This window comes from Neltuma alba, unplaced genomic scaffold, assembly GCF_004799145.2.
Source record: "Neltuma alba isolate B1F8T4 unplaced genomic scaffold, ASM479914v2 tig00010270_pilon, whole genome shotgun sequence".
Lineage (NCBI taxonomy): Eukaryota > Viridiplantae > Streptophyta > Magnoliopsida > Fabales > Fabaceae > Neltuma > Neltuma alba.
The window spans coordinates 178,837-203,078 of NW_021635195.1; the positions used below are offsets into that span (position 1 = coordinate 178,837).

At 34.5% G+C, this 24,242-nt stretch overlaps 3 protein-coding genes across 5 annotated transcripts; 1 reads left to right on the forward strand and 2 right to left on the reverse strand.

The window, feature by feature from the left end:
* The first annotated feature begins 3,400 nt into the window (after window positions 1-3,400).
* LOC114755441 (caffeoylshikimate esterase) lies at window positions 3,401-6,435 on the forward strand. Its single transcript, XM_028944321.1, has 8 exons — window positions 3,401-3,537; window positions 3,884-3,913; window positions 4,706-4,832; window positions 4,919-5,065; window positions 5,308-5,438; window positions 5,512-5,652; window positions 5,835-5,933; window positions 6,188-6,435. Exons 1-8 carry the CDS (start codon window positions 3,421-3,423, stop codon window positions 6,413-6,415), a joined length of 1,020 nt encoding a protein of 339 aa, XP_028800154.1. The 5' UTR covers window positions 3,401-3,420; the 3' UTR covers window positions 6,416-6,435.
* On the reverse strand, window positions 5,914-13,463 carry LOC114755440 (CRM-domain containing factor CFM3, chloroplastic/mitochondrial). 3 transcript variants are annotated; one of them, XM_028944318.1, is made up of 10 exons: window positions 12,514-13,463; window positions 11,003-11,468; window positions 10,794-10,924; window positions 9,446-9,790; window positions 8,916-9,072; window positions 8,545-8,837; window positions 8,400-8,459; window positions 7,675-7,722; window positions 7,256-7,440; window positions 5,914-6,436 (listed from the first exon to the last, which is right to left on the reverse strand). In XM_028944318.1, exons 1-9 carry the CDS (start codon window positions 13,378-13,380, stop codon window positions 7,375-7,377), a joined length of 2,433 nt encoding a protein of 810 aa, XP_028800151.1. In that variant the 5' UTR covers window positions 13,381-13,463; the 3' UTR covers window positions 5,914-6,436; window positions 7,256-7,374. The 3 variants fall into 3 exon arrangements, with proteins under 3 accessions (XP_028800151.1, XP_028800152.1, XP_028800153.1); XM_028944320.1 differs by having other exon boundaries at window positions 6,336-6,436; window positions 7,675-7,718; window positions 8,398-8,459; XM_028944319.1 differs by lacking the exon at window positions 7,675-7,722.
* Window positions 13,464-14,538: 1,075 nt separating this feature from the next.
* LOC114755446 (synaptotagmin-5) lies at window positions 14,539-22,126 on the reverse strand. Its single transcript, XM_028944326.1, has 14 exons — window positions 21,660-22,126; window positions 20,697-20,771; window positions 20,512-20,619; window positions 20,088-20,120; window positions 19,876-19,965; window positions 19,231-19,356; window positions 18,834-18,977; window positions 17,952-18,371; window positions 17,651-17,785; window positions 16,490-16,708; window positions 16,076-16,348; window positions 15,767-15,904; window positions 15,109-15,411; window positions 14,539-14,995 (listed from the first exon to the last, which is right to left on the reverse strand). Exons 1-14 carry the CDS (start codon window positions 21,849-21,851, stop codon window positions 14,774-14,776), a joined length of 2,478 nt encoding a protein of 825 aa, XP_028800159.1. The 5' UTR covers window positions 21,852-22,126; the 3' UTR covers window positions 14,539-14,773.
* Between the last annotated feature and the right edge of the window lie 2,116 nt (window positions 22,127-24,242).

A 24,242-nucleotide genomic window follows, 5' to 3' on the forward strand; every position in this document is an offset into this window, starting at 1 on the left:
ATATTAAACAAATTAGTTAAATTAGTTACTTATGATAAATAAACATTGTCTGAAATACCCTTATTAATGGTGCATTGAAAATACTCATTAATGAAAATTTTTTAACATGTGTAATTATTATAAGAATTATTTATAAAAAAATAGATAAATATTAAAGATATAGTGAATTGTAAATTTATATTTAGGACTAAATTTAATCTTCAACTAACTTTTATATTAACTACTGAAGATAATAAGATTTAACATGAAATTAAGATGTTCATCAAATGTTCATTTATTATTAAACTATATCTTCATAGAGAATTGAAATAATTTATTGGGTTAATATAATCCTTGATATCTTAAGCTTGCATGAATTTTGATTTTAGTTTTTCAAAAGATAAAATAATCTTTTTAAAAAAATTATAGAAATCAATATTTTATTTTTAAAAAAAAGCAAAGAAAACTTGAGCAACCTCTTGCATCACCCTAATTTATTTGTCTTAATTATTTTAAGAGAGAATTACAATGAGATTCCAAACAAGTAAAATAATTGAAAAACAAGTCTCAGAAATTGTCATTCTCATTACAAAACTTATCGTTATAGACTGTTGAGGTTGTTATTAGGACTATTTAGTAATTATTTCTTTTCTGTGAGGCTTGATTGTAATTTCCCCTTATTTCAAGTAACACGATGGCCCATATGACAGGTTCGAGCAATTATACGCTTCACAAGCTTTATCTTTAACTGACAGGACGCGCATTTACTAAGAGGTTAAATGTGAAGATATTAAAAGCAAATATTTTGGATGACTAAAATAATTTTAAAAAGTAATAATAAATCAGTAGTTTAATATTCTTAAGGTTAAAAATGAGAAACTATAATTCACAAAAAGAAAAAGAAAAACAAGAAGACAGCATAATAAAAAGAAAAATTACAATCAAATCCCATATAAGAAAAATAATTATCAAAAAGTCTCAATAATAACCTTAACGGCCTATAATAACAAGTCTTATAATGAGAATAACAACTTCTGGGACTTGTTTTTTATTTGTTTTTCTTACTTCAAATCTCATTGTAATTTTCCCGCAATAAAACCTTCATCATTCACCTCCTATGATACAAAAGGTGCGCAATAATAAAAACACAAAAAGTACTAATCAAGGTCATGAGCTTTTCTAGCTAAACAATTGGCAATCGTAATTACATCTCTCTATATGCAAAATTAATGGAGACATTCCAATTCCTATTGATCATACTAGAGGCATCTTGTATGTAGTGATGAGATCTCCGGGGATAAGATTTATGGCTTCCGCAGAGGCGCAGTACATTTTCACACATCAAAATTTCCGCGACAAACACAATCCAAATCCTTTGGCAAATCCCAGAATTTCAGCTACAGTCGGAGGGTATCTGAAACATCCTTTAGTGGATTACAACCACTCATATTGATCGGCATTTATCCCTTTTCTGCTGATTCATTTTGCCCAAAAACTGATTATTCTTGTTAGTTTTCGTCACACATTTAAAGTCGTGTTTAGCAAAATAAAAAAGTGGTTTTCAAAAGCATTTTTTCGTAAAACAAAACATACTTTTTTATATATTTACTTTATAATCTGTAAAAATACTTTTAAAATTATAGTTTGGCTTTCATCCAAACATCCTCTTAGACTGTAGGTTCCATAATTGTTGCAGTAACTTCATTATCAAAGATTTTTTTTGGCACCTAATAGTCTGTAGGTTCCAGCACATATATGAAAAAGGAACAATCTAAGGAAGCTTCTAGGCGAAGTTTTTACCCGTTTCCTTTTTTGTATTCCATTTCATCCAAGCTTTGCTGAATCCGCATTGATGAACTCCTCCCACAGTTGTGATTTAATGTTGTGCTCCCAACAGATACAGTCTCGCACTACAGTCTTTGTCACCGCAGTTGTATTAGACAGTAAAACTTGGACCCAAACCAGCATCTTTGCAGGTCATCATATTCCAGCACAGCTTTGATCCCTAGACTACACTTGGCTTTATCGTTTCCGCACATCTTTCCAAGAAACTAGGCGAATTTTCCTTTCTTCTTCAGTACTTTTCCATAAGAAATTTCTGCTAGTTTCATCAATCTCATTTATCACTTTCTTAGGGAGGAGCGCAGTTTGCATGTAGTAAAATGGCAAAGAAGAAGCCATAGATTTAAGAAGAATCGTTATGCCAGCAAGATTCAAATATTTCCCCTTCTAAACTGAGCTTCCACAAAGCCTTCTCATAAGGCTTGTAGTAGTGGTAGAAAGTTCTGTCATGACGCACAGGAATTTCAAGTGTTTGCCAATATTTCCATCAGACAGATTCACATTAATAGAAGAAAATCTATGTGATCATTGACTAGTCATTTAGACCAATGTTACAAGCTAAGCCACCCTTAAAATGATTAGGTCCCAGGGAAAAGTCTGAGAAGTTTTCAAATGAATTAATAGGACGGCTCAAAGTTAATGCCCACCGACATAGGCCTCCTTACTAACAACTTGAGTTAAAGATAAACTATTTTATTTGATGTATTTAAGAGATTAAATTAAAAATATTATCTTTGACAGATGATGAACAAAATCTACTAATGATTAAGTCCTTATTCAAAAATAATGTTTTTCCAATTATATCAAGAGGACTGGAATCTTTACTCTCATCTTACCTCACCTCCATCTATGCCATCAAAATTAGCCTCAGGTAGTAGCTTTTCAAAAATCAAATTTAAAAAAAAGAAGCCAAGAAAATCTAAAAGATGTTTCAAGTTTCAAAATATAAATTACTAAAAATATAAGGTAAATTCTGATCAGAAAGGTAAAATAAAAAGTACTACTCCCTCCTATTCAAAATATAAGCTAAACTTTTTTAAAAGAGTCATTTTTTTTATAAGATAATATTCATTTTTATCTAAACATTTAATGAGATTTTTCCAATTTTACCCCATATATTCTCTCTTTTCTTTAATTTATTTATTACATCTTTTATTTGTTTTCTTTATTAATAAGGGTATATTAGAAAAAATAAATATATACCTTACACATTTACTGTTTTAAATTGATTTTAATTGGTTTCTCCGTAAACATAATAGATAAAATTTAGTTTATATTTTGAACCAGAAAGAGCAAATATAAATTTATATTTTGAACCGGAAAGAGTAAATACGAAGGAATTCAAAGGCAGGCAGAGAGACATAAATGAGGAGGTGAGGAAGTATTAACTATGCCCTCCTAACTATTTAATCCATCAACCAATCCTCTGCCACCCCCTGTTCTCTTCAGTTACCCTCCCCGCTTCTTTTGGAGACTCTCTTTTTAAGTTCTAACTGAACTCTACTCACTCTGTTCTAACTTGTGCTTTCTCTTTCACTCTCACATCTCTCAGAAAAGCAGAGAGAAATGGAACAAAGCGCTGAAGCAGTAATACGAGAAATGAGTGAAGACCTTCAAAGCATTTTGCGTTCCAACTTGGATGAAGCACCTGCGAGGCGTCGAGCTCGTGAAGCTTTTAAGCATATTCAGTTAGCCCTTGATCACTGTTTATTTCGGGTACTTCTTCCAAAACCTGGAATATACTCAGCTTTTTCATTTTTCTTTTGTGTGAGTCACTAAAATGATCGAAAACAATCATATTTATGTTTAACTGCAGTACATGAAATTTAAGATGGGTTGTAGTATTTAATGTTTATGACTCGTAAACAATGCAGGTTTTTTTTTTTTAAATATTTTAAGTTTTAATAATACATTTTTCAATATGTTCTACAAAACTTCAGGTAAATCATGTTGTTGATCACTAATAAATGATGTGATTTACAATAGGGTTTATTTGCTGATATTGATAGAATGTAAAACACAGGATATTTATAGTTCTTCTTTATTTCTTAATTTATTGCAGTTGCCGGCAGATGGTGTGAAGACGAAAGAGGTAAAGAAATCAGAAGTTTTGTACATATTTTCAGAAACAAGAGATTATATATATATTTTTAATATATATACTCTTGTTATCGCCACTATTTCTCTTCACATTTCCATCAAACTTTCAGAAATCAACGAATATGTGACATAACAGTAATCATACCAATAAATTATACTTATTATACAATTTTAGTCCAGTTTTTTTTTATTAATTAAAATATCTTTCGCTTACTGATGTGTATATTTTAATTTTAATAAAGTGAAATATCTTTTATTTCAAGATATGTTCGTGCCAAACATAAAAATACAAGAAATTATTATTGTTGTTGTACTAGAACTAGAACAGTCCTCTACATCATGGTTGAAAAGGCAGAGGGGTCAGCCAAATGCAAAAGGAAAAAAAAAAAAAAAAAAAGGGGGGGAAAAGGCCAGGGGGCGCAAAAAAATTGCAAAATCAGATATGAATAGTAAATTTGCCACAAAACTACAATGCAAGAGGAAGAGGATTCTTTATATGATATATTGATTCGGAGAGCTCTGCGTCACATAAACATTTATATAACTTTTTTCATTTCTTTCAGCAAGTCTGAATCGTACTCTGGTGAGGTTCATGGTCAAATAGTCATACTCAGGTTAGATACCGAAAGGAGCATCGCGGTCACCTAGTGTTGAAAATGTAGAGGCATGAGATGTAGCGTCGCTCCTAAGCCAAAATAATGTTCTCTCAATTCTGCATTCTCTAGCTGATGGTGTCATGGAAGTACTTGATATTTGTTAAATCATTTCAATTATTTGCGTGCAGGTTTATGAAGTGAACTCCAGAGGATTAGAAATATTCTCCAAGAGTTGGCTTCCAGAAAGAGCTCCTTTGAAAGGAATTGTCTGTTACTGTCATGGTTATGGAGACACTTGCACGTTTTTCTTTGAAGGCACGAATTTAGCCTCGCTCTTCCAATCTTAGTTTGTATATCATGGAAAGTAAATAATTGGGTTTTCATTCTATCTTGTATGCTAGGAGTTGCGAGGAAGTTAGCATCATCAGAATATGGAGTATTTGCAATGGATTACCCCGGTTTCGGTCTCTCAGAAGGTCTTCATGGCTATATTCCTAACTTTGACGATCTGGTTGACGATGTCAATGAGCATTTCTCCAGAATTAAGGGTAAGATTGATTTTTCATTTCATCATTTCGTACATTGGTTGTCCATATGCATGATAATGATTTGCTTTGTTTAGGCTTTTTAGTTGTGTTAGACAGTAGCCTACATGTCTTTTCATGGGAGACTTCCTAGCCATTGGTTTATCAAGAAATCAGATTACTGAATCTGTTTTATAGTATTTTTTTGTCTTCCCTGTACTTCTAAATCAATCTCTCTACTTACTTCTGGTGGGTATGCATGACAGAGCAAGCGGAATATAAAAACTTGCCTAGCTTCTTGTTAGGTGAGTCCATGGGAGGAGCCGTTGCTCTGAAGCTGCACTTCAAACAACCTACTGGATGGGATGGTGCTGCTCTCATCGCACCTCTCTGCAAGGTATCTCCAAGAATTTCAAGCAGGATGAAGATTTTTACTTCTTCACCTTTTATTAACCAGTGTTCTTGAGTAGTTTGCAGAAGATATGCTTCCGCACTGGTTGTTGAAGCAGATACTTATTGGTGTTGCCAAAGTTTTCCCCAAAACTAAGCTAGTTCCACAAAAGGAAGAGGTGAAAGAGAATATATTTAGAGATAAGAACAAGAGAAAACTGGTACGTGTTGGCGCTTATGAGTTGGGAATAAATACATTAGGATGTGCTTAACTTAAAGAGTTATACCAAAAATGCAGAAAAGTATCCATGTTTGTCTTTTTGCTATTAATTTTTTTTGTGTTGCTTGCTCCTCTTAGTTTTTCTGTCGTTCTTGTACAATAATTTTGACTGGTTTGCGTCAGGCACCATATAATGTATTACTCTACAAGGATAAACCAAGACTAGGATCTGCACTTGAGTTGCTTAAAGCCACACAGGAGATAGAACAACGATTGGAAGAGGTAAACTTCCCCATCTAATTCCTTCTTAACAATTTTTAATTGTCTTTCTTCCTCGATATGAACATACAATTCGTCAGATATTAAAAGACAACTAAGGATTCTGAAAGGATACGAACAGAACAAGTCCCCCTCCCCAGGGGCCAAACCAAAGAAACAAAAATCTGTTCAGTTTGTGCATCCGGCGTGGGACAGGATATCATTAGTAGCTTCTTTGTTCATGTTTCTAGTGGAACTTAAATAATTCTTATTGCTAGGTCTCTCTGCCATTGTTGATCATGCATGGAGAGTCTGACATGATAACTGATCCGTCAGCTAGCAAGGCCTTATATGAAAAAGCCAGAGTTCAGGACAAGAAGTTCCGCCTCTACAAGAATGCTTACCATGATCTACTTGAAGGTGAACCTGATGAGACTATATCCAGCGTGCTTGATGATATCATATCTTGGCTTGACAAGCATAGCAGCAAACAAAACTCACATTGATCACCCTATCAGAAGAGTTTGCTGCAAAACAAACCATTACAAAGTATCAGTTTATGTATTTATTAGTGGGTTACAAAAGACAGGAAAATCCGTCCAACATCAAGTACTTTATGTTCAGTGCTTGGATAGCAATCTACGGTTATTTGCTTGTCCGTTTGTATTTTGCTGTCTAAAATTTTATCAATTCATGCATTGATATGGAAATAATCTACTTGAATCAAACTTTCAAAGAAACTAAAAAGTACTACTGGGGAAAAAAAAAAAATCAACAATGAATTCTGAGACTCACGCACATCTCATCCCATGCTTACGTTTGGCTGCAAAACTCTTGAAGCTAAAGAAACTAAAATTGAATCCTACGTAGAATAGGCGATGGATTTATAACATGAATTGCAAGGGTCAATTTGCTTGAACAATAAGATCACAAGGAAGTGTAGCGAACTGTTGAATCTATCTACGTTGGGCATAGCATACACTGGACTGGGGAAAAAAAAAAACTACAGCTTTTAGGTATTTGTCATCAAATACGCCAATGTGTATTCAGTTCTTTTTTCTTTGATAGAAAAGTTTGTTCAGAATTTATTCCTAACATTTTCCGAAAAGTCAAATCTCATTATCAGAGATGCTGTCTGTTATCAAGTGTATTCAATTCTTTGTATGCAGCACTGCAACTTTGGGCATTGTTTATTTAGTCACTGTGTTATGCCACGGAAGAAAACTACAAAACTTCGGGAAAGCATAATATTAGGGAAAGAAACGCAACCATTAAACTCAAATGCAGCATGTGAAAATCCTAGTCATGAACTTCTGAGTGAAGCATTCATATAGCAAGGTTGATACCTAATATGTAGCAGGCAATCAAAGGTGCAGTCCACAGAAGAAATCAAAATTTTAGTGCAAATGTGTTAAACTGCCTTCATAAGTTTGAAGCTTGGATATTCAGAATTTTCATCATCCTCTCAAATAGTATCTTCCTTATCAAAACCCCCAACATTATCATAGCCATCAGAATCTTCATGCTCACTCTGCAAACAACAATGGGATAAATTAAGGGGGGAACATATTGTACTCAAAACATTTTTGTAATTTGTTCTTTCAACGCTCTTCCAACAACCCCCTTTATCCAAGCAGCTCCACCCCCCCCCCCCTCCCAGATGACAAATGACAAGCAGGAAACTAAGGTTACAACCAGGACTTCAAATATATTTTCACCAAAGCAAGCAGACCGGAGTGAGGAGAAGGGAAAAACAGTATCATACAAGGGTGAAGTCTGAGATCTGATCAAGCTCTAAACCATGAGACACAACCTAAAAATCATCGAAAATAAAAATTAAGATTAGTTCATGTAGATACAGATGAGAAACCCTGCTAGTGATTAAGGTATATGCCAAGAATAAGTATTATTATCACACGCTAATGAGCAGAGAGAAAGCGTCAATGAAATGTTAGACAAAAATGTAGTAAACTATATAATAATTTTTTTTTAAAAAAAAAAATTCTTGTAGTTGAACCCTGTCAATTTTGCAAAATAAGTAGAAGCATTCCCACGTTCAAAATTAGAGGTTTGCCGAACTTCACAAAATGGGATGTTGGCGTACAAAAGACTCAGTTGCTTGAGATAAAGATCATTTTTCGGACTCACCATGGAGGGAAGAAATCTTTCAAATTTAAATTGCAAAGGCTGATTAAAAACACTCAAGCCCCAAAATACATGAAACCCAAACTGTCTGGTGAGGCTGGTGTGTCATTATTCTCAAATGATGCTTATGTAACATTTTACTGAAAGTGCACCCAGTTATTTTATTTTTAATTTAAGATAAAGAAAACTTGACGGATTATAACCTTTTTTTTTTTTAATAAAGAATACGTCAAATAAGAAATAGATGAAAGTACAAATTGTTGGAAGCAAAAATCTTTAAACCGGAAAAACAGAAATAACATGAAACGGCACCAAAAAAAAAAATTATATAAGTTACAGACTTACAAGTTTTCTGTTCATCTGTTCTATAGTTTTCTCCAATTCAGTTATATGCTGACTGAGAGCCTGCACGGTAAATACTAGATCAAATGTAACATTGCACATACATAAAAGATGATTAGATTAATAATTGTCAATGCAAAGTTGGAACCTCATGGCGTTGCATGGCTACCGAACGCTTCAATGCCTTTGCCTTGGTTAGAAGATTTCTAGGCCTCAAAGCAACTGGCCGTCTATAATTTTTTCCTCGATAGTATATAAGAGTAAATCCTTTATGAACTCTTTCTATGGCCACAAGTATTCCTCCACTCTCATATTCCAGTAACCTTGCTGTGTCTTCGACAAAAGCAAGGGTCTTCTGTTTCGTTATCAATTTTACTAGTTCTCGATGCTTCCAATGCAAATGCATATTCTCAATGACACCATCAAAAACACCACGTATGCCTGGAAATTATGGTGAACGAAATGTTAGTATTGCAATGATGGGAAATGGAAAATTTAATAGAGCTGAAAAGTACCCACCAAGCGGCAAGTATGGCTTCATTCTTAAACCAACCCTGCGAAACATCACACGTTCTTCATCTGTGATTGTTTCCTGGTCATAATCAGGACCAGCTGGAACCATGGACGCTTCTATTTTAGCTAATAACCTTTCTGCTCTAAGTTTTTTGGCCTGTGCCTGTCCATGCATTTAGAGCGGCAAATGAGCAAAAACGAAATTAAATGTTGCTATACAAATATAATTTAACTCAGCTTAAACGTTTCTGCCCATACAGCTTGTGATCTATAAGCCTGTATTTCGAAAATATAAAATAGATACAGCCAGCATTGCTAGATTTAGAAGAGTTAAAAGTCCAAATTGAAACTCTTAACGTTACAAGTCAACAAAGCCTAAAACAACACCATTTATTGAGGAACAATAAGTTAATTGGACTTATATTTTCACCACGTAAGAATTCCAAACAGACACCTAACTCCACATCTATCATCTATGCTTATATCTCCCAATGCATTCTTGAAGTACAAACTTGATAAAATAAGTTGACACTTACAACGGCTAGTTTGTGTTCCATTTTTTTGACAAGCTTTATATTCTTGGCTTTGGCTGCTTCTTCCATCATCTTCTCATGTTCTTCAGCAGATACATCCCTTCCCCAACGTGCCTGAGCCTCGTAGAACTCAGCCAATGATCCAGCTTTTGTTATTGCTGCATCTTCCCCTGATGGAATTTCATCAACAGATTTACACCTCACCTTCGCCTCAACATCCTGCACCTGATTAACCAATTTCTGTCTTTCAGCCAAAACTGCAGCCACGCTTGTTGGAACAAAGTCCTTCCCACGATATAGTACGATGTAATATTTATTCCTTAGCAGCAACATTCCTCCTGTTAAATTCTGGGGCCATAAAAGAAAATCAAAACATAGTTGAATCAACAGAATTGATGCTTTACTCATTAAGCTTGGCAAATCATCTGTCAGTAATTAAACAGCAAATCACAGGTCTCCCTTCCATCAAATTACATGGATTCTCTTTTTTTTTTTTTTTTTTTTTTTGCGCAATACGAATTATATAGATTCTGGTATGGAAATAGAGAAAGAAAGGGAAAGACAGAGAAAAGAGAGGGATAACAGGAGGGGAATCAAGAGAAGGAGAAACAGACGGATAGGGTATTGAATATGCACTCCACTGAGCATTACTCAACAGGTACAAATGAATTAGGTGGGCCCTATTTATAGTTGTAGTCTTCTACCTACTCCACTAATGGCTAGTAAAACATAACTAACTAACAGAAAACAAATCATAACTAACAATTGACTATTTATGTAATTTACATAACAGGTTCATCCTAAAAAATGCATATCAAAGTCTTCATTATGATAGAGATTTATCCTCAAATAACAAAAATAAAGGTTTTAGTCTTGGTAATGTAGTTTGGGGACAAATGAAATACGAAGAAAGCATATCAGTTCCTCAAATCTATAATCACCTTCTCATAATTATTGTTTTCTTACATTAATAAAAGCTGATGATATGATAATGGAACAAAAACCTTCTAGCAAAAAAAAAAAAAAAAGGAACAAAACCCTGTTCTCGTGATATTATTCCATAGACAAACGCTTTAATGGATAATTGAATTATAACAGGAAAAATACAAGATGTAGTGTACACCTAAATTTTATGTGCAAGGAAATCAATAAAGGGGCCTCGGACATATCAATTACTTTATTCTGATATTTCAGTCACTTATCCTACAACTTGATTATACTGGCTTTGTAGTCTATCAGAAATTTTTATTTCAACAGTAAGTACTTTGTCCAGATTGCAACGGCTTTTGCTTGATACAAGCACAGTTGCACAATTAGTATCCCATATCACAGGAAATCACAGAGAGGAAACCTTGAGCTCGTCCGCCATAAGCTTATTGTTTGTATTCTGGATCCCACGTTTGACAGCAATCTTCACCACTAAGCTTTTCTCCCAAAGTTTAAGAATAGCACATGCCAGACCTTGAAGATTTCGATTTCGCCCTTTATAATCATCAGCAAAAGATGTTGATCATAAGCGTCTATGCAAATTTAATAAAATATGTAGCAAATTAATAATACCTAATGCAAAATGACAAGGGAGTGATTTGGCAAGTTTCCGTAAATTAGTGAGCCCTGCATTGGTTAGTCGAGGACGCATTCCAGCAGGAAGAAGCCTAAAAGGTGTTTTATAACCAGGAACCGTAGGAGGAAGTAAATCAGCATCAACAGGGAGTATTCCTGTGCCCCACCACTCAACAAAACGCGGACCCAAACCATCAATCAGGTGATTGTATTCCGCCTCCTCTGCTGTCATGTTTTCAGGCCATACTTGATTCGTTACAACTAGGTTACTCTTTTCCAGCCACGAGGTTGCATTGCCATCATCTGCTTTTAATAAATTGCTAGGAGACACATCTGGTGCAAAAAGGCCGTCACCTTCACTTTCATTGTATTGGCACCTAGATGTGGGCTCTTCATAATTACAACCACGGTATACCATCATAAGACTTCCAGACCTCCATATCACCAATCCTTTAGTTCGACGCTGGCCAATATTACAAGAAGTGAGTTCCTACATCTGTTTCCCAATAAATGTCTCATAAATAGAACGTATGTATTTTGCTCTGCTCTACGGTCAATCATAGAAGTAATGACAACGGACCTGACACACAAAGCTTTGGCAAGAAACCAAGAAATCAGTTACATTACACCAATATACTTAGTGCAACATGTGATCTCGGAATACATCATTTGAAAAGTCAAAAGCTTCTAATGTAAGGCATTTATTTGACAAAAACCAAAAGGTTTGTGAAGAATATATTAGTATAAACTATAGAGTAGCCACATTTTACAACTCGACAAATAAAAACACGATACTGTTTTCCATATTTCTCATTATAATAGAATACGTATAATAATGTCCAGAGCAGTTGTGGTTTTCAAACTACTTAATCACTGAGTTTGAATTTTACATGCATCTATAACATTGATTTCTCATCTGTCTTTTTTCCTTTTGCTGCTGGACAGCCTGCATAGAGTACAAGCATTGGTTTGCCTAGATCTAGGCTATATGAAGAAATTTATTTTTCACGGGAGGAAAAAACCAATGTCTAATAAATTGACAACCCTTAAAACAACAGATTTTTTTTACAAATATGTTAAATTAATTATTAATAATAGTCATATAACCCCGCATACTTCACCGAATGACAAAGGTTTTGATCAATTATAAAAAGAAAAATCTTGTTTCCTTCAAATACACTGCATATATTTATTATGCTCTTTATATCCATACATTCATGGTATAATCATATGGAACTCCTAAAATTTACTGTCAAACATGAAACTGAAGATCTACGTTTATTGTCTTCAACAAAAAAGCATGTCTTGCCAAAGAACAACACTAACAACAGTTTTCAGATTGACATGTTAAATTCAGGAAACTCTCCAATGACTTCAAAGGTTAAAAGTGATGTAACGTTCTAAGTGCGGCAAATGAAATGGACCAAGACGTCTAGCGTTTTGATGTTATTACTCTGTGAATAGAGAAGTAAAAGTGAGAGAGACAGAAAATCTAATAAACAACAAACCTCAACTATCGCATGAGCCGTCTTCATATCCCGTGCAAGAACCTCATGAAATTTAAGCCTCACCACCTCCTCCTTCTTCCACTTATCATGAATTTTCCCCAGCACGGCCTGCGTAAGCCCAGCTTTAGGCACACTAATCCTATCTCTAACTTCCATTCCTACTCTCCTCAACCTCCTCAACTCCTGCTCCTCAAGTGTCAGTTCCGCCATAGTTGGCGGCTTTACCTTCCTTTTCTTCAATCGCCGCTCGCTCTCCTCGACTTCATCTTTCTCATCTCTATCCCATGGTAAAACCATCTCATCGCCTGCATCTTCAATCAACATACTATCTGGCCGAACCCACTCTCGCCTCAACAAATCACCCAGTCTCTCCTTTCCAGTCGCGGGCATTGCATCACTGGCTTCCACTTCATTTCCCTCTTCTTCCTCCGCCTCATCATCTAATCCCAACCCTAAGTTCCGCAACCGATGAACTATTCTCTCAATCGCATTTTTTCCTTTATCTTGATCAAAATACCAAGGCTCAGCTTCATTTATAGGGCCATCAGCATCCAATTCGGATTCAGAAACCCTTCTGTCGGCTTTTCGGTCACGTAAATGGGTTGAAGAGTTTGTAAAGGAGCTTTTGTTGAGCCAAGGGGCAGAGTGGGAGTTAGATTTTGGGGAGGGTTTCGGGCCTTCGTTATCCCAGGGATAAGAATAGCTGTCGCCGCTGTGCTCAGTAGTTCGGAGGGAAGAGAACGGCCCGAGAACTCGAAATGACAATCTGGAGGGGGAGGAGAAGAAGTTGAGGGTGGAGGAGCGAGATGGCAAAGGAAGTGAAGTGTTGAGAGGTAATTCTGATAATTTGGCAGTAGTTATCTCCATTTTAACTGAAATGAACTAAGGTTCATCATGTGTTGCTTTGATAGTTAGTGTCGAATTTTCATGCCGCTGAGAAAATTGCAGATTGCAGCAGAGGTATAGCGGGTGGAAGCAGAGAGAACGTTTGGTTTGGCGCGGTCACGTTCGCACACTGGGAAGGCGATAACGCTTTTTTCCCTCCATTTCGACCACGTCAAGGGGCGCTCAATTATCTTTCTACTTATTCATCAGTTTCCGACAGTTTCTTCTTCTCCTTATGGGCTTCTATAAAAATAACATATTCACATGAGAATTAAACAGTTTGTAATCACGAGTTACAAAATAAAAAATAATATTAAATTTCTGCTGCTCTCTTATTATTAAAATTTTTTAGTAGACTTCACAGTAATTTTTCATTTTTAATATTCGAGTCAATTTTAAGCAATAGTAATAGTAAATAGAAATACAATCATTCTATCTTATATATAAAATATATAATGATTGAGGTTTTATTGCATAGTCAATTCAAGGTAGAAAAACTTCATTGTATTTGTCGATGAGGACCTCCTTATCCCCGCTTAAATTCAATATATCAATATTAACCATTTTCCCCATAATATCAATGCATTAGTTAATACTACTTTCAGTCTTAATTATAAGAGCTAGTTAACTAATTTAAAGAGATTAAAAAAATAAGTTAAGTTAGTTATTTGTAATAAATAGATGTTGTCTTTCCTAAAACATCCTTACTAATCAAACGTGTTGTTTAAAACTATCATTATTAGAAGAACTACATTGGGAAAAAATACATAAATATGAGAAACAAAGTAGATTGGGATCTTATATTTAGAATCAAAATAAAAATCAGATGAAATTTTATATTAAAGATCGGAGATAGTACTTATTAATATTTTAATCATACATTCTAGTTATCTCATACACATTTTCTAATAAAAATTTCTCACTGCTATTGAGTTCACGAATTTTATGGTGACTAAGAAAACTTTTATAACAGTAAATATGAATTGTTAAATAGGCTATAATTTTTATTCATTAACAAATTGCATGCCTCGATCGTTATGTAGTAAGCAATATGGTTTACAACTTATAATGTTAAATAAATTTTATATTGATATTTAGATTTCAAAATTATCTGTATTTTTCAATTTAACACAGTTCATGTTAAGCTTACTCAATCAACCTGAGTAAAATTATATAAGCTATCTATGGAATACGCATCATCTTATTAATTCGTTGCTTTACATTTACAGTATTTGAATAATTATAGTCTAATTCAAAGAAGACTCACTACTAAATTACTAGTCTCTTGAAACATGTACAACAAAATCTACCACCCACAGTCACCATAAAGCAACATTACACGTGTGAAAGAACTTGCTTAGAAGGAAGTAGAAGGTCAATTTCCAGAGGATCTTCTGGTCATAGAAGGAGAAGAATTAATGATCTCCTGGCCTAGTTCCTTTATTTTGCTGAGAAGAAGCATTTGCTCTGTCTCCAGCTGGTCTATATAAGCTTCCTGCGTATCCTCTAATGTTTCCAGCTCACTCAAAGTTGTAGAAAGTCCCTCAATATTCCCGTCCTCTATCAAAGATCGAAACTTTACCATCATCTCTTTGATCTGACCAAGTTCAATCAAAATGGAGTCAGAACAAACGACATAAAATGGACATATCATAAGAATTTAATAAGGAAACAGATGTGATGATCAAGGAAAAAATGCAGAAGTCTCACCTGGGCAGGAATTTGGTGTAAATGACTCAAGGAAGGTTCAGCATCTAGACTGGGTCTCCTTTGCATCTCCGGGACTTTTCTGGTAATTTGGATGTGGATTTCTCCCTTTTTGACCCCTTGAAGAGGTATCCACTTGTCAGCCATCTGGTTTGGAGGCAACATTTGATATTCGACCACACATTCGCCAATACTGGATGTCGGTAGTAAAGCATTGTGGTCCTTAACGTATAGCAATAGGGGGCTCCCGTCATCAGGAAACTCTAAGGTCTGGTTCCATTTAGGGTTAAGAGTTCTAGGTATAACCTGTCAAACAAAATCAGTTTGGCAATTCAATTGACTTTGCATGGTTCCCATGGAGGGTGGAGGGAAAGTATCATATAAATGTCTCATGACATGCGGACATGAACTATTCTTTGATGAACAATTAAAATCAGTTAAGAAAACCCTGAAAAACTAATCTGGAGAGTGTTTCTGTTTTTATCAGAGTACAAGGTGAATTTTATTCCTCAGGGGGGAAGGAAAATTCATGCAAAGCATGGCAATTGGAAACATACACTGCCATTACTGTGATAAGTATGTATAATGTATGAAAGATCAAATTGCAAATATTACAATCATTCGGTTTCGTTGAAAAGAAATGAGGATTTAGTATTATAACCTTTGTCTTTTTCTTCAGGTTTCCATAATGTACCCTCACATAGGGATCACTTGTCCCTCTGAGATCAGCAGCAACAAGATCCCTTCCTTCAATCAGAACAAGCTCAAGCCAACGGTTGCCTGAGCCCGAAGCTAAACCCTGCATATCTCAAAGACATTAAAGAAAAAATATATTACAATGAATATTGCAGATGTGAAATGACAGTATATAGATATAAAAATGTCATAGCAACGTGTTCTTTCTTCTTTTTGATATTCTGTAGTGAAAAAAGTTGAAAGGACCGCTCAATTCTCAAGTGACGAAGCATACCCGTGATCCTTCTTGATCCTCCACCCTAACTGCTTCTATTTGAATTCTTAATTCTCCAGAACTAACTCTTTCAAGAGGAATCCATACATCCCTGATTGACCTTTCCACCAGTCCTTCCAAATTTACTGTCGCACTGCCGATGTTTTCATCTCCGAAAGTATCTTCATTAAAGCATTTTACTTTTAGATATTCACCATCACCGATCTCATCAAATTCAAAGGTGTGGTTCCACAAAGGATTTGAAGTATGAGCAGCCCTTGTTCTATGGACAATCTGAACGACGATTAACAGCAGAATCAGATAAAACAGAATTATGCACTCAAGTTTCATGAATAATCTTTATACAAACTGTGGTATAGAGGTCTCAGATCAATGAAAATATGCAGTCAACGTTATAATAGAGGTCTCACCCACCTTTCCATACTGTAATTTTACATACGGATCAAATTTTCCAGATTTGTCTTTTGCAGCAAAATCCTTTCCTTCCACAACAGTTATGCTAAGTTTTCTTCCAGTTCTTACTTGAAGATTTGATGAACCATTAAGTGATTGCTGAGAGCTAGCTCGTAAGTTGCTCAAGCTATGTGAACCATCAGATAATTGCCACTCTTTCACTACGATGCCGACTCTTAACTACAGAACATAATGAAAAGAGATAATATGAACAAAATATCCCAGTCACTAAGGATTTCTCTACATTCAGAAAAGGTATATCAATTATCAATTTTTCTGAAAAGAAAATGGGATTGAAAGAGCATTGACATCAGCTTTACCACCAAAAATGCCAGCCAAAAGAGTACGCTGTAAATTAAGCCATCACGAGAATCTAATACACCAAAGTTCCAACAGTTGACTCCCAAAACCAAGGTGCCCAAAAATCGGTCAAAAACTGGTTGAATCAGTCAAAAAAACCGTTGAACCAATCAAACACGCTCTATTTTGGTTTTCTCATCACCAAGAGGTCAGGAAAAATAGAACCGAAAAAATAAATAATATCCACTAACTTTAGTAATGTATCTACATAAATTTGTAATATGTAAAATTATTTAGTACATTATATTTTTAATCTGTAAATTTTATATATTAATTACCATTTAATGATAGGAATACATATACACACATGTATATGTATATAAAAGATAAAACAGGCAATCAAAAGGTAAAAATAATTGTAATAAGAGAAAACTATCTTTTATGACTTACACACCAAGTACACGTGTGCACATATATATAAATGTCAACTTTATTCGGTACTCAACAAAAAGGCCAAGCTAATTATTGTAATTGAGGGCTTTATATAGGATTCAAGATTGTGTGTTTGAAGGGGGGGTGATGATGAAATTAATTAATTAATATATAAACCCTAACTTCCTTTTACCTAAAAAAGTTTCTTAGACTTTCCCAGCTCCTATGCTTGGCCTTAATTGACAAATTGATCCCTAATTCACCACCAATTATCAGCATCACCCCAAATATTCTTTTCTCCTTCTTCAAAACAAGGTGTCTCAATTATAAAACAAATCTGGAAGTTAAAATAAAGGAAACAAATTATGAGTCACGAGTATGATATTGCACCTCTCCTGAATTGGCCCCCTCAAATGGGACTACCATTTCAACTTCATCTCCGCAGAACTTTGCATGTTTTGCTATGATACCAGAACCAGGTCCTATTGCCCACATTATGGTTGAATCATCTTCAACATGCCTCATCTAATCAAATAAACAATTTAAGTTAGCACAATAAAAGAGAAAAAGGCTGAAAATGAAAACCTGTTTGTCAAAGAATACAACTCATTATTGGCAGCTGGTTGTTCTCGCATTGCTGTAATCAACCATCCAATTGCCAGATCAAAAAAGAGACTATGAATAACCATACCTTGATTTCACAACTTGCTAGGTAGTCATACTTCACACTGCCAGGAGGACACTCATGGAGATTGAAACGAAGAATTCCTGTATTATCATGTAAGACCATATTAAATGTGGCATCCCAACGAGGAGTTGAACCCAGTCTCACATCAGTTCTTCTGGTTAATTCCTCAAGTTCTACCTCTACAAATGTCTGTAGATCCCTGTCATCAGAGTTGTTTTCTGAAAAGCCATTGGATGCACCATTTAGTTGCCTCCTGGAAGGGCTTCCCTTGAAGCAACTCCTAGAAAGTTTATTTGCCGAAATCACTCTAACATATATAATGCCTCCAACAGCCCTTTTTCTTAAGTCTTCTGTAGGCAAGGCAATACAACGGCGGCGAGGTTCCACCATTGTTTTAACCAAGGTGTCAGTAAAAAGTTTAACCTGCATAAAAAGAGAATGTAGAATTAGTTTAAAACTTTACAGTCAACGTATGTGGTCAAACATGAAAAGGATGTAAGTTTAACAGATAAAGATCTGAGGTTGACATAGAAATCAGCATTATGGAAATTGTCCCCAAATACAAAGTAATTTATGTTCCTCTTCTCTTATCCGATGGAGTGATTTTTCAATGCATGCAAATAAGAATTATACAAGCAGTCCTTATACTAAACATGCATGCAAATGGAAACACATCTCCATGAACTTGAGTATCAGACTGAAATCAACTGAAGTGAAGAATCAGCTTTAACATCTACTCTGCAAAGCCATTTCTAACAATTTGACACTGAACCAAAGGCTTATGTACTTTGTACAACAGCACAATAAAAGACAGTTTAGCAGACCAAACATAGAATAATATGTATTTTTTATTCTTCTCAAAAAAAAGTATGAAAAGAGACACACCAGCCAAGAAGAAACACCAGGCAACTCAGTAGCAGGTAGTGATTGGCTTCCACCACTTCCAAAGGCAACTCCTATTCCCACCTCAGGAGCTGATATAAATGAATATAGAAGTGCTTTACCATCCAGAATTGGGGTAACGAGAAGCTGCAAGATGTAAATGATTAGAAGAATGATATAAGTGGACCAAACCAGTTTCTCAATGATGCTAATATATAAGCGACCAAAAGCTAAAGGCAGTTATAAAACAAGTGCTATTTTCATGCTTTAATAATCAACTTAACCTCTAAATTAGGCTTGCCTTTGAGCTTCCTGCTTTTTCTTTATGTAAGCTTCATTCCATGACAGGCTAACCCTAGTACTTAAATTCAGAGAGAAAATGAGGATGTTATTCACTTACATCACCCTTGATATGAAGACTGTTGACCACAATCCTAGCAGTTCCAATCAAAGGCTTGGCAAGCTTAGCAAACATCAAAATACTCATTTCATTTGTGTCCCAATCAAAACCCAGTCTAATGAATCGCTGTCAAAAACCAACAGAATATAAGAATCTCAGACACTTGGAACATACCATAAATAAAGGGATGAAGATTAGACCCTAGCAAAGATGAAGAAGAAAAACTGCCTAGCAAAGTAAGGAAATAGAAGAACTCCAAGTATGAATATTAAGGTGGCATTTGATGGATTGTATAAAAATATTTCATCAACATCAACTTCTAAGACATTATGCCATTGGGTAGAAAAGGAGGTTCAATTTGTCTATACATCAATCCTCTCTAAGATTTTAGAATCATGAATTTTGACATCTAATTTTCAAACAGTCCTCAATATTTTAACCTTTGTTTCTCAAATTATCTTTTGCAGTATAAAATAGATATTAAAAAAGCCCTCGGTCATGGTCATGGATGAAGACAGACACACATTCTTCCCTCCCATGCGATTTACAAAGCTTAGAAGTTTTGAGGAGAAAAATAGGATTCTTCATTAAATATCAAAGATTGTATATGCAGGTGATATCATGAATGTAAAGCAAGATAATAACCTGATCACGAATAGTTAACCATTGCATCCCTTGTAGGCCCAAGCAAGGAGGGCTTGATCCAAGTGAAAACTCCTGCAGCTCAACTCTTTCCTACATGACAAATTGCTTCAGTCCAATACACATCTACTGAAATTTCAGCATAATTAGATGTTCAAATTGCTTTGGTCAACAAACAGGAGATTCTTCCCAAAGGGAAGATGAATGTCACTTACTAAAAGTCTAGGCTTTCGCAGCTTCAAACGTTTCTGCACACACACAAGAGAAACAACCGGTAATTAATTCACCTATCAATTTAAAATGAAGGTATCAACTCAGTGTTGAATAGAGAGAATGTAGATCATGTTCATAAATAGTGTAAAACAAGTTAGAGTCACCGATTATCAATATTAGCATTTTATCGCAAAGCTGTGATCCTGACATTTTGTTCCTCTATTTTTATCAGGGACAGGGACAAGATCTATTTCTTTTCTTCTGAATAAACTGAAGCAGACTCTTATGTGGCCTACTTTAGCCATGGGTGGAAGAAAATACGCTAAACAACCGTACCATGAAAAAACTACCAACATGAGTACTTAAAATGGATGATGATACACATCAATCATCAATGTAGTAACTAAAAAGGGAAAGAAATTTCACCTCAACTATATCTGATAACCTTGTTGAAAGCTTCGGGTTTAAATAGTTGGACCAAACTTCTGTCAATAGTATATTAAGCCACTCACAGTGCTCCAATGGTGTCGAGGACTGTAAGCACAAGAAATGAAGTCAATTTCATAAAGCTCTACGCGAAAGTAAAAGGAAGTAATAAGGGGATAAGATACCGATTTGTTCCACACGAATCGATTCCATCTCTTATTTAAGTCCTCCACAAGTTGTTTTCGTTGATAGTTCCCGTACTGCAATTAAAAGGAAAAAAAATCTTCATCAACTGATAATATTAATTGGTCAAAAAAGATAAATTTACGTATCATGTTACAATTGAGACCTTCAAAATCTGAAACAGAATTTAGAATTTCCATTTATTTAACAAATATCACTTCTGAGTAGAAGCTCCTCCACAGTCCATACAACTGAAGTCATCTAAACAATTTAACAAAGCTAACACGAGATCAGGTACTCAAGATTAAGTGCCTGTGTTATCATCGCCTGTGTTATATTAAAAAATGCTCCTTCTCCCGATAATTACAGACTTTAAGAATAATGCTTCCATTACTCATCTACAAAGCCAAACTGCCTAATAGTTTTAACATCACCAAAATATCAACAGCTGCAAAGTTTTTATTCACTTCTTGATAAATTTAGAATCTTCTTGACTTAGTAAGCACCCACTTAAATATTGCTCCCTGCTTTTGGAGCTACAATAACTTATGTAACTCCTCTTTCTACCCCAAAAAAAGAGTCAATAAAAGTTCGTTCAGCTATTGTTAAAACAAATCATGGTAGAGAGACAACTTTGTTTGCAGAGAAAAAAGGGGAAGCAAAGAAGAGACGAATCAATTTACTGCGGATTCTAAAATCAATGATTGTGACTCGACTGATAAATTGGGCAAGGCAAAGCTTAAAGCTCTTCCGCCTCACCTCCCCTCCCCAAATATGAAAATCCCGGATGAAATCACTGTTTAATGGTTGCCAACGATCAGAAATAGATGTAAACAGACCCAATTAAAAGCATATGAAATTTAAAAAAATTTTATAGTACAATCTATTAGACGCAAGTGGAACTTCCAAAGAGGAAGGGAGGAGCGGACACGCAGAGACACAGAGAGAGAGAGTGGAATCTGCACCTGAATAGTTAGCCACACAGCTAGCGCAAGAGGAACCCAATTGGACAAAGAGAATGCCCATCTCTCAACAACCCAAGCAACAAAAATCACAGGAACAAAGGAGAGAATTTGGGGCTTCTCCCTGTGGAGATAGTTGAAGAAGTCAATAGCTGCATCTTCAAAGTTCAGAAGCAAGCTCCTTTTTCTGCTCATTGTAATCAAACCGGCTTTTAATCTCTGATCTTGTATTTTACTCTCTCTATCCACCGTCAGCGTGTCCTGTCCATGCGGTGGAGAAGGAAGAAAGAAAACAGAGGTCGAAGAAATCAAGCAACGAGATATTTCAGAGTTGCCGAAATTTTTGAAGGGGAACAGAAGTAAAAGTACATGAATGGAAACTGACAGTTAGGAGTCCTTTGGGCTTTCCATTTTGATGGGGAAGAGGGAGGAATAAAAATAGGCTGCCACAAGGAGACTTCCTCGTAACGATCGTTAAACATTTAAAAAGATTAAAAAAGAAATATTTACGGGAACATGTAGGGTGTGTTTGGTTGGAGGGGAGGGGAAATGAGCCCCTCCTCTCGTTTGGTTAAAAATTTTGGAGGGGAGGGGAGCTAAAATGTCCCCTCCCCTCCCTCCCCCATTTTGACTCCCCTCTAAATTGGGGGTTTTTGGAGGGAAGTCAAAATTTTAGACCATTATGCTCTTATAGTTTTTTTAATATTCCACTTTACCCATAAAATATATTATTATAATATTTATTTCAAATAAAAAATATATTATTCTAAGTAAAAAAATAAAAAATATATACATTGTTATAATTAAAAATATATTATAAAAATTATTTAAAAATAAAAATTATTTAAATAAAAATTATAATATTATAAAATTAATTGTTTTTTATAAATATATTATTATTAAATATATTTTAAATCTGGAAAAAAAAAGATGGCCTAAAGAGAATAAAATTTCATTTTTCTTAGAGCATATAAAATTTGTTAATTTGATTATTTTAAATATATTATTATATTAATTAGAATAAAAAATTACTGTACCAATTTTTTAATACACATATTTACATGATAAGACTGAATTTTTATTAAATTATATGATTTAAATTAAGATGTAAATTAATTTATATAATATATCAATAAAAAACATAAACCAATATGTAAGGATAAAATGGTAAATTGATTATTACTATCCCTCCCCTCCCCTCCTTGAACCAAATAAGGGATCATTAAATACCCTCCTCTCCCCTCTTTTTTAATTAAACCAAACAAGGTGAGGATGAAACCTCCCCTCCCCTCTCCTACCACTCTCTTCCCTCCCCTCGAACCAAACAGGCGCGTAAGGACGTTCTATGAGACTGTGTCCGAATAACAGCAAAAGCGACCAAAAAAAAATTTCTGAAAGAAATTGAACAAATACGAACAAAGACTTCTGATGTCGCCGCTGCAATCTTGACTTTTCTTCGTCTCCGGGCGAGCTGCGATTTATTCATGTTTTATATTATATTATATTATATATATTTATATTATTAAATTGATCCGGCGTCCAAATCAATAATTTTTTTCCAACGAAAGCCATATCATATCAATATCAATATATCATCATTAATGATGATACTCCTCCGGTCCTTATTATAAGATCTAATTTGACTTTTTATTTGGTCCTAATTATAAGACCCAATCCATTTTCTCTCTTATATTTATGTATTTTTTTTCAAGATAATCCTTCTAATAATGATAGTTTTAGCCAATATACTTAATTAGCAAGGATATTTTAGGAATAACAACACTTATTTATTATAAATAACCAATTTAAATTACTTCCTTAATCTCCTCAAATAAGTCAATTGGGTCTTATAATTAGGACCGGAGGAGTATTATATAACGAGCTGGTCTGTGTCATCATGGTGGGGAAAGGAGTTAAAACTTGGAGGATATTTGGATGATGATTTTAGAAGTGTTCTTACACTATACAAAATAGATATATAGAGGAGTTTATTTCATTTTACAAAAAAATACTTTTTAAAAATATTTTTTGAATTAGTCAAACACCTTTTTAAAAAGAAATTATAATGCTTACTTTTGCCTTTGATCTATAAACAAAAAGTTTTACCTTCAAAGCTTATAAATTAAGTTTACATACTTTATATTTTTAACTTAATCACATAACAAAAATAAGTCAATTCTTTCAATCAATAACAATTTCATTTAAACCCTAATTACCTCTTCCTCGCTTTATACGAAGAGTTCTGAGAGATATTACAGCCAATAAACAGTTTATTTTTCACGATAAGTCTGTATAAGGTTCATATACATCCAACATTAGCTGCTTGTGAAACTATTTTAAAATTATTCTGAAGTTATCTTTGAGAGTTTTAAAGCCATGTTTTTGAGAACCGAAAATTTTCTTTTGAATTCAAATTCCTTAGATGTTTTTTTCCAACATACTCCTTAGATTTGTAGTCCAGAGGATGCTTAATTACTACTATGTGTTATACTCTTTGAATCGTTGGAATTCCTATTAAAAAATTAAAAAATTTAATATGAGATCAGTAGCATAGATTAGCTTTTAAAAAAAATGAACTAGAAAAAT

Excerpts from the sequence above, each read along its gene's own strand:
- LOC114755441 (XM_028944321.1), top strand. The coding sequence starts at position 3,421 with ATGAGTGAAGACCTTCAAAGCATTTTGCGTTCCAACTTGGATGAAGCA. Across the intron at positions 3,538-3,883 it reads TTGATCACTGTTTATTTCGG|TTGCCGGCAGATGGTGTGAA; the intron begins GTACTTCTTCCA and ends AATTTATTGCAG. Across the intron at positions 5,066-5,307 it reads GCATTTCTCCAGAATTAAGG|AGCAAGCGGAATATAAAAAC; the intron begins GTAAGATTGATT and ends TATGCATGACAG.
- LOC114755440 (XM_028944318.1), bottom strand. The coding sequence starts at position 13,380 with ATGGAGATAACTACTGCCAAATTATCAGAATTACCTCTCAACACTTCA. Across the intron at positions 11,469-12,513 it reads CGGCTCATGCGATAGTTGAG|CGTCGAACTAAAGGATTGGT; the intron begins GTTTGTTGTTTA and ends AATATTGGCCAG. Across the intron at positions 7,723-8,399 it reads AACAGATGAACAGAAAACTT|GTTGTGTCTCATGGTTTAGA; the intron begins GTAAGTCTGTAA and ends GATGATTTTTAG.
- LOC114755446 (XM_028944326.1), bottom strand. The coding sequence starts at position 21,851 with ATGAGCAGAAAAAGGAGCTTGCTTCTGAACTTTGAAGATGCAGCTATT. Across the intron at positions 16,709-17,650 it reads AGGGGGCCAATTCAGGAGAG|TTAAGAGTCGGCATCGTAGT; the intron begins GTGCAATATCAT and ends TATGTTCTGTAG. Across the intron at positions 14,996-15,108 it reads TACACCAAATTCCTGCCCAG|ATCAAAGAGATGATGGTAAA; the intron begins GTGAGACTTCTG and ends GAACTTGGTCAG.